This window comes from Micropterus dolomieu, linkage group LG05, assembly GCF_021292245.1.
Source record: "Micropterus dolomieu isolate WLL.071019.BEF.003 ecotype Adirondacks linkage group LG05, ASM2129224v1, whole genome shotgun sequence".
Lineage (NCBI taxonomy): Eukaryota > Metazoa > Chordata > Actinopteri > Centrarchiformes > Centrarchidae > Micropterus > Micropterus dolomieu.
In genome coordinates, this window is record NC_060154.1 from 26,479,967 (window position 1) to 26,490,330 (window position 10,364).

The window sequence follows — 10,364 nt, forward strand, 5'->3', positions numbered from 1 at the left end:
CTGCTGTTCAGTACCACAAAAGCTTTGTAAAAATCCCTTTCATTCCACTAATATCTAAATGGATGTGTGGTAGATGAAACACAATATTTTATATGTTGTTATATATTTTAAGACATTACCTGAAAAGACAGAAATAAAATTGTGCAATTGTGGCGAACACCTGACACATATAATCCTTCTTTTACAATCTTTTGCATTGTGGTTCCAGTCATTAGCCTCCTCTAAATGCGCTTTTGTCATATCCTTAATACACATGTTGAAAGATATTTATCTTGAATTTTAAATTGCTGTGAACAAGGGTGGAAAAATAAAGAAAGCAGTTTGTCTTTGTCATCACACACAGCCCACAGGCAGGAAGTCATAAAAAAAGCATCATTCTTCTCTCTGATGAGCCACATCACAAGCATTGGATAAGGATGTTATGTGAGGCGTAATAAAACACCATCTAGAACAGCATGATACATGTGGATTTTTGTGTCTGTAAATAAGGGAGAAAAAAAGTGTAAATGGTTTATACAATGGGTGGTGTAACTTTTAACTTTAAAGCCTCTGTAAACAATTTTACATAACATGTATAATGTCAAAGGGGTAGCTCATAATGATGTTTTCTTTCTCCTGGAAATATTCCTGCAAATTGTTGGAAGGATCAGTTTTTGACCCTGGACCGCCTCTGGACAGGACTGTAGTCATAGTCCTGAAAGAGGTATTAACAAAGAGGACTCAAATATCACCAGTGTTGGGAGTAACGTGTTACAAAAGTAACACAGTTACAGTAATGTATTGCTTTTTGCTGTAACTGTAGCGTTACAATGCGTTTTAACCCAAAAGTAAGTGTTTTGTTTTTTAATAATTCACCAATACCGAAAAACATTTCGGCAACAGAAAAACAAAAACAAATCCATGAGTTAAATAGTAGGCCTGATGTAATTTCTTGTTGTGAGGATCCACAAGAGCTTGGCTCCTCCTATCAAGCAGTGCATTACACTACTTTTGCGTTACTTTCACTGCTATTTAAAGGGCGCATTATTCTGATAGTAGTAGTAGTAGCCTAAGCTGTGCCTGCAAAGGTGGGTGCAGAGTTATGTGGTGAAATGGGATGATTCATATCCACATTAAGAAAGACAGTGTGCACATTTACCCACAAGGTAGGCTACAGTCGCATAACGTCATTGATTATTTGAATCTCCCGACACTCCGACAGGATTTGTCAGGATGAACTGACAGCAGCCTCTCTATTCATGAAAGTAATTTGTTAAAGCACAAATACATATAGCCTTTACATTTTCCCAACACTGTATATCACACACAAGTTCCTGTTGCTTTTCATGTGAGCAATAATCCCATCCAAGAAGAGGACCACATTCTAGTTGACCGCAAGCACTGACCCCATGTTCTTCTTTATGGGGCTCTCAGCTGTTATAATGCGTGTTGGCCTCCCTCTGTGTTATTGTACTATGACATGGGTTGAATTGACATTACAAAGTATATACATTTAAAACTGGGTCTGATACTTTACATATACAGTATAAATGTAAATGTAAATGCTCCGTACTTGTATAGCGCCTTTCTAGTCTTTTCGACCACTCAAAGCGCTTTTTACACTACATCTGCATTCACCAGTCACACACATTCATACACTGAGCCTAAGTGCTCAAACGGAAACTAACATTCACACTCACTCATACACTGGCGGAATAGCTCATGCTATAGCTGACATCAGATTGTGTTTATGGCATGTGGCTTAATCAGCACTAAAGGATGGTGGGTCTCTGCTGTACAGTAGAGCTCCTTGTTCCTTTTCGGCCAGAGGAAAGTTGTAAAGGCAAGTGACTTGTGCACCTAACTCATCACATGGTCAGGGTTAAAGCTGGGATGTACTACTTGATAAAGCTGCTATGATCAATATAAAGAATGGGTCAACATGGTTACTTGTAGGTGAAATGGGTTGTTTGTAGAGACTCAATCACCTGACTTAGCTCTTTGTAGCTATTTTAGGTGTATTTCAGCTCACTGTTTTAGTTTTCCAGCGTCCCAACTTCACTGTTTTGGTTCTCTCTTACCGTTCTCATAGCGCAGCGGCAGCAGGGAGGAAAAAGCTCTAAAAACCCACTATACGTTACCTGGCAAATGGCAGATGGACAAAGTTAGCAACTAGCTAATGAACATAGTAGCATTAAGCAAGAGTCAGTTGAATTCCCTCAGGAGTTTGTGGAGAGCAAAACCAAGCTAAAAGTACGGTGGCCCTGAAGTGCAAACCACAACAGTGATTCGCACAACACGACTGCAATTCGCCACAACACGATTGTCTTGCTGTCCTGTCCTTTGTCCTGCTGTCGTGTTGTGGCGAACTGCTGTCATGTTGTGGTGATTTGCTGTAGTGTTGTGGCGAAATGTTGTCATGTTGTGGCGAATTGCTGTTGTGTTGTGGTGAATTGCTGTCGTGTTGTAGCAAATTGCTGTTGTGTTGTGGCAAATTGCTGTTGTGTTGTGGTGATTTGCTGTCATGTTGTGGAGAATTGCTGTTGTGTTGTGGTGAAATTCTGTTGTGTTGTGGCGAAATGTTGTCATGTTCTGGCGAAATGCTGTCATGTTGTGGCAAAATGTTGTCGTGTTGTGGCAAATTGCTGTTGTATTGTGGCGAAATGCTGTTGTGTTGTGGCGAAATGCTGTTGTGTTGTGACAAAATATTGTCATGTTGTGGCGAATTGCTGTTGTGTTGTGGCGAAATGCTGTAGTGTTTTTGCGAAATTCTGTTGTATTGTGGTGAATTCTGTCGTGTTGTGGCAAAATGTTGTCGTGTTGTGGCGAAATGCTGTTGTGTTGTGGCGAATTGCTGTTGTGTTGTGGCGAAATGCTGTTGTGTTGCAACGAATTGCTGTAGTGTTGTGGCGAAATGTTGTCGTGTTGTGGCGAACTGCTGTTGTGTTGTGGCGAATTGCTGTTGTATTGTGGCGAAATGCTGTTGTGTTGTGGCGAAATGCTGTTGTGTTGTGGCAAAATGTTGTCATGTTGTGGCGAATTGCTGTTGTGTTGTGGCGAAATGCTGTTGTGTTGTGGCAAAATGTTGTCATGTTGTGGCGAATTGCTGTTGTGTTGTGGCGAAATGCTGTTGTGTTGTGGCAAAATGTTGTCATGTTGTGGCGAATTGCTGTTGTGTTGTGGTGAATTGCTGTAGTGTTTTTGCGATTTTCTGTTGTATTGTGGTGAATTCTGTCGTGTTGTGGCAAAATGTTGTCGTGTTGTGGCGAAATGCTGTTGTGTTGTGGCGAAATGCTGTTGTGTTGTGGCAAAATGTTGTCATGTTGTGGCAATTGCTGTTGTGTTCTGGCGAAATGCTGTTGTGTTGTGGCAAAATGTTGTCATGTTGTGGCAAATTACTGTTGTGATCTGGCGAAATGCTGTTGTGTTGTGGCGAAATGCTGTTGTGTTGTGGCAAAATGTTGTCGTGTTGTGGCAAAATGCTGTTGTGTTGTGGCGAAATGCTTTTGTGTTGTGGCGAAATGCTGTTGTGTTGTGGCAAAATGTTGTCATGTTGTGGCAATTGCTGTTGTGTTCTGGCGAAATGCTGTTGTGTTGTGGCAAAATGTTGTCATGTTGTGGCAAATTACTGTTGTGATCTGGCGAAATGCTGTTGTGTTGTGGCGAAATGCTGTTGTGTTGTGGCAAAATGTTGTCGTGTTGTGGCAAAATGCTGTTGTGTTGTGGCGAAATGCTTTTGTGTTGTGGCGAAATGCTGTTGTGTTGTGGCAAAATGTTGTCATGTTGTGGCAATTGCTGTTGTGTTGTGGCGAATTGCTGTTGTGTTGTGGCGAAATGCTGTAGTGTTGTTGCGATTTTCTGTTGTATTGTGGTGAATTCTGTCGTGTTGTGGCAAAATGTTGTCGTGTTGTGGGGAATTGCTGTTGTGTTGTGGTGAATTGCTGTAGTGTTGTTGCGATTTTCTGTTGTATTGTGGTGAATTCTGTTGTGTTGTGCCAAATTGTTGTCATGTTGTAGCGAATTGCTGTTGTGTTGTGGCAAAATGTTGTCATGTTGTAGAGAATTGCTTTTGTGTTGTGGCGAAATGCTGTTGTTTTGTGGCGAATTGCTGTTGTGTTGTGGCGAAATGCTGTTGTGTTGTGGCAAAATGCTGTTGTGTTGTGGCGAACTGCTGTTGTGTTGTGGCGAACTGCTGTTGTGGTTTACACTTCAGGGCCACCATATAAAAGAGAGTAAACATTTGCCTTATATTTGCCAGTTGGCCAGAAACATGACTTCATAAACTAATGCTAATGTAATACTAGCTCCATGTAACAACTTATCAACTTAAAAGGTGATCACATGTCAGTGTTATGTTTATTTCTGCTGCCCCAAGTGGCCAGAAAATCGGTTGGTGCTGTTTACTATTACTGTTGAATTTACCTACTTTGAGATTTCTACTGAATCAAAACTCTACTTCCTTCTGCCCAGCAGTCTCACCATGTATTTGGAGAACAAAAGCAACCTAGAAATTGAGATGTCTCAGACGTCACCCCCGGACCATCAGGGCAGGAGCAGCCTGAGGTCACCAGAGGCCGTTGCAGGGAACTTTGGGGAGCTGCGTCTGCTGCAGGGCATCTCAGAGAGGAGAGACACCCAGAAGCTTCAGCAGTCTGCAGTTCTTCCCTCAGGACAGTGCATCAAGCACTCTGAGGGCTTTGTCCCTGTTCGACAAGAGGATGGGTATGACTACTGAAAGTGTTACTACTTTCTCCTATTACTGACATCTCATTAATAGAAAACACCAAAAAAAAACAATAAATGAGCCCATCTCTTCATACTTTCTGACTTGACCACCCTGTTTGTGGCCCTCAGCTCCATGCCCTTTGGTTCCAACTGAAAACAAAAATGTTGGAAAAAAAGGTTTTGAATGTATTTTTTTGTTGTTAAAAAAAGCAAAAAAGAAAAGGCTAAATCATTTCATTCAACATCTGCGCACTGTAGTTTGTAGCAAATGCTCAAACAGGAATAAAAGTACTATTTTCAGCCTGACCGACTTTGCCCATAGATTTAACTGAAATAAGAGCAACTTTGGCCCCTGGAAACGTATAATGCATCCCAATCCATTAATCATACAAAAAAACTACACTATAATGGATATTTAGCAGAGAGCTGTTTTCAGGTATAAAGCTCCGAAAACTGACTCTACACTACCTACTTAGCACCAAGCAGACAAAGTTAGTGTCTAGCTGGTAAACATACTGGAGCATTTAGCTGATAAAGAGACATATATTTCCCTCAGGAGTTGGTAGAGACTCAAAATAGAGTTTTATTTTGCTCCTAAATGTATAAATAAGTAACTTTTTTCCAAAAATGTTGCCATATCTACTTCAAAAATTATAATGCTATTTGTCAGTGTTGTGTTTGCAGCTTGTTTCTGCTGCCCCTAAGTGGCCCAAAAAACAGTTAATGTAGGTTCAAAGTTAAATGTGAATAATTGGTTAAGAGTTTACGGACTACAGGTTTTTCTGAACTCGTTCAGAAAGAGATTAGCACTCATTCACTCACTGGGTTTTCTAGAGTAAAGACATAACAGCTCGAAGAACATGAACTACATTTGCAGAATCACACTGTTTGTGAAATCCACCAGGTGATATATGAACATAAGTGGAAAACACTGGGATTTTCTTGTAAAGTATTCACACACGGAGAGACTTATGTGTGTGTGACTGCGGGTGTGCATCTCAGTCACTCAGGCAGTGCTAATCACAAGCCCGTGGCTGTGACGTTATTGGGATTAAACTGCCAAATTTTTTGCTTCATGAACTAAGTCAAAGTTGCACATGATGAAGAGTGGCTACAGATGATGTCTCTCCTGCATGGCCCTGTGGGAGGTCAGATTAGCAATGAGGAATTGTAATGTTTCTTCTGTAGTTCCTGCAGATCTATCTGCCATATGCTGCTGGGCAGGTAACATACAGTGGATTTATGTACATGAGGTTTCAGGGCATACATGGGTAAAACATGGCATCAATAATTAGACAAAAATACATTACATAAAATGACACATGACCATTTATTTCCTTCACATGACCGATAAAATTGGAAAAAACACCAAACATGATCAGAGTACAAATGATGATTAAAATAACAGAACTGTAATATAAAGAATATACATTTTTCTCAAAGAGCAAAACATATTCACCTGCTGCAGGCAGTTTCCTGTTTACAGTAATAGAAGCGGGAGGGAGGGCTGTTGTCAAAAATTTGAAAATGAGTGCATCTGACATGTTGGGAATAGTTTTCTGTTCATACCTCAATTGAAAGAATGCTGCAGTGGTAGTAGCTGTCAGGTTGTCTGTCTGGCACTTTTAAAAATATGTTTTAACACAGGCATAATGGACTGTAATGTGATAGAGAGGCTTGGAACAAAAGTACTAGATTAAAAGGATCTTAAAAAGGCTACTTAGATTGCTATATTTTTTTTTTCTCCGTCTTTGTTAATCTAAATTTTAATTTCTAAAATCTTTTAAACATTAGACGTTTTGAAATTAGGAATAATATCAAACACGCAAGATACAATGACAACTTTCAGATGCTTTTTAATTAATATTAGATCACAATTAAGATTTTCTCTGCATCAAGATAAAATGTATATGACAGCAGTAGTTTTTTATATGGTTAAAGCTATGGTAGGTAAAATTGGAGAACTAGCAAGAGACAGCTAGATTTTAGATTTTGAAAGTATCCAACTGGTAGCTTTGCATGATTCAAAGTTCAAAAAAAATCTTATACTAGCCCTTAATGCAGACCCTCATTTCAGCCTCTGTCTGAAACAAGCTGTAGATGCTTCTGTCTCTTTAACCTTCCAGCCTCAAAGGCCACTGTCTTCTGATTGGCCAAGACCTTACCAGGCTGTTGTTGGCCCAAAAAAAGAAACCGTATCCAATTTTGTTTGGAGCTTTCTTCTTTAGGAAAACCAAATAAGCTTAATTTTCCTGCGCAACCGAAAAAATCACTAGGCGACATGTTCAACTTCCGTAGAGACAGACTGACCATATATGGAAGAGAAAACGGAATACTTTTAAATTCGTTTACCTCATTATTTGAAGCTTTGACCATATTTAACATGATCATCCGACATTGTAACATTATATATATGACAGAAAATACTGAAAAGCATAATTAAGGTTGCCTTTAAACTTCGCTATAATCAATACTTTGATAATAACAGTAAAATACATATGGGAAATTGAGATTGTTGCTGTGTCTCCATTTGCGTTCTTCTATTCTTACATCTGCTATTTTGAGTGCATACTCACTTCACCCTGGCAATTATGGAAAATGCAGTGCAATTTGAATACCCAGATGGCACAGCAGTGTTAAAAATGCAGGAAAATGCAGTGCGCTTGCGCACACAACAGGGTGTTCGAGGCACCACCGTTTCTATTGAAAAAAACCCTTTTTGCTATGTTTTGTCGGTGCTGAACTCAGCCCATGTGTTTTTTTCCCACCAAGTACCACTATACTGTGGTTGGATAGAAGCCATCAATATGTTTATTGGGTTAAATTGGCAGTAATGATCCATTAAAAAGAAGAAGAAGCAGTCAAATGTTGCAATCATCATTTCTGGTACACAACAGCCATGAGATAACACTACCCTGTTGAAGTGCATAGTGTAGACAGTGTACAATATGGAAGTGTAATAATGGTATCCAAATCGAGACACAGCATTTGTGCAATGTAAAAGTTGTTGCATGTCATGACCACAGAAAATGATCACCTAACTTTTTAGTTCTTCATAGATCTGAAGAGTGTTTTAGCATATTTTAGCTCATGTTTTGACGCTAATGTTGCTAAGTATATCTGCTGCTAAGTTTGCTATATTGACTTAAAAGCTGATAATATGTCAGTGTTTTCCTCAAGGCTAGTTTCTGCTTTCCCCAAGTGGCCAAAAGATCAGTTAATGCAAGCTTAGTCACATGGCCATGACATTGTAGATTAAACATATAGAAACAACCTCACACAGCATCTGAATGAAAGCAGGATAACTAAGAATAGGAATTAAAGTCATGAGCAGACATGTAAGACATAAAATAGTTAATCAGTACTTACTGTATATACAAACAATAAATCAGTAGAAATGAAAAATAACTCCTGTAAAATATAACCTATTTTCCATTGGTCAGTATTAATCACATTGACTGGCCCATGCAAGTGTCCTGAAAAGGCCGGTGTTTAACTCAGCCTCACTTTGTGTTCTGTCTTGGCTCAATATCCTTTACAAACTCCTCTGTAAAGTGTGATCGTGTAATCTCCATGCCAAGTCACATCTAGGGGACACGATCAGAGTCATGTCAGGTAAAGAAGAGCGGAGAAAACATTTGTAGACATGCAGTAAATCTCTTTATAGTTGTATAAGAGTATCTAAGAGGATTAATGCGGCAGACATCCGTAATATAATCTACTCCTTTATCCAACACCCTTGCCACATTCATTGATTCAAAGCGCCTAACTGCCTGGAGCATGTTTGGTAACGCCTGCCATAGTTGTAAGACAACAACAACACAAGTAAGGAATTATGAATTACTAAATCCCTTTTACAACAGAAAGTTAATAAAACCCACCACAAAACTAACCACCCAACACAGAATACTCATAATAATACATTAAATAACCACAATCATTTTGAAAAAATAACTACAGTAATACAAAACAAAAATGCTTGCCGCTGCGTTAAAGAAGTGCACAGACTGTGTTTAAGCACCCAACCCTTTTGACAGGCACAGCGTAAAAACCCTTCAAGATTATAAGATTAGCCGAGGGGGACCTTTAATTTTCAGAAAGATTTCCATCTAACAGTTTTGGCTCAGTGGGTCTGTACTCCATTACATAACGATTCTCATGACGTCTCTACTGTTGTCAAAGTAATTGCTGAGATGACTGTGGGCTTGATAAAATTGGTGGGGTTTTTTGTAAAAAATAATCACGACTGTGGCAGAGGAAGATCTCAGTGTTGCTTCTTACCTTTTAACATGAAAAATTCTCAACAAGAGCAGCTTTAAATGTACACTTTGAAAGACTACAAAGTCAAGTATAGAGCGTGTTTGTACATGCATGTGGACATGATTTTTTGTTGAGACATGAGATGCTCCTGGGGGTGGCGGCCTGCTAGTATTGATTTTTTAACTCATTATATTCCATTGCTTTTTTTACAGGCACAATTATAGCATGGTTAATATTCTCAGAGGAAAACCTAATTCAGCCAACATTACAGAGAGGTCGCCTCTGCTGAGATTCTCTCAAGATGACAGGTGAGTAAGTCTTCCAACTATAGATTATAGATCTGGTGTACTGAGTAAACAAGTATCTAATATTCAATAAATAAACAAGACACTGTGAAGTGAATAATAACATGAAAATGAATGAAAAATATTTAAATGAACTAATAATACGTGTAATAATTTAATAAATGATTAAAACTCATAATGATTATGAGTTCGTTATAGATTCGTTTGTTTCAAATGCCCTTTTTTCCTGGGACATTTTTATTTCATAATGCCATTTTTTATCACACTTGTGTTGCCACCAGTCACCGTGCCCGCAGCTAGCAACTGCTAGCAAATTTAACTTCTATTAGCTAGCAAGAACAATGTTAAAGTTATTCTGAATCAACCAACTAGAGTTAAAAAAAAAAACAGTATACAGTCATAGTAACTAACCTTTCTTTTTTCTTTTCTAACTACCCACTAGCTAGCTAGTGAGTTTGGCATCTTCACTCTCAGTTCAGGTCAGGTCAATTTAGAGTTACTTTGGTGGCATTTTCAAGAGAAAGACACAAAACTCTGTGACATAATCATCATCCATCATTATCATTAACAGCGACATTATGAAATAAAACCTGAAATAAAATTTGGATTTTTGAAATAAAAAAAAACTTAAATGTTAAATGTTGCACATTTGTTATTTGATAACATTTTTATAATAAATTCCTAATGTAAATTATTTCATATTATTTATTCAATGTGTTATTCATGTCAATATCTTTTAATTAATTTAATACACTTGGGAGTTGGGGCTCTATAATCTGTATGTATGTACAGTGGGTACGGAAAGTATTCAGACCCCTTTAAATTTTTCACTCTTTGTTTCATTGCAGCCATTTTCCAAAAATCAAAAAAGTTCATTTTATTTCTCAGTAATGTACACTCAGCACCCCATCTTGACAGAAAAAAACAGAAATGTAGAAATTTTTGCAAATTTATTAAAAAAGAAAAACTGAAATATCACATGGTCATAAGTATTCAGACCCTTTGCCGTGACACTCATATTTAACTCAGGTGCTGTCTATTTCTTCTGATCATCCTTGAGATGGTTCTACACCTTCATTTGAGTCCAGCTGTGTT

At 38.4% G+C, this 10,364-nt stretch overlaps 1 protein-coding gene across 1 annotated transcript in view; it reads left to right on the top strand.

Moving 5' to 3' along the window:
- The first annotated feature begins 4,459 nt into the window (after positions 1–4,459).
- Positions 4,460–10,364, top strand: part of oca2 (oculocutaneous albinism II) — a 41,958-nt gene continuing 36,053 nt past the window's right edge. The window contains exons 1-2 of the mRNA XM_046050024.1: positions 4,460–4,701; positions 9,177–9,272. Of these exons, the coding sequence (XP_045905980.1) occupies positions 4,460–4,701; positions 9,177–9,272 (338 nt within the window). The remainder of the gene's footprint in view (positions 4,702–9,176; positions 9,273–10,364) is intronic.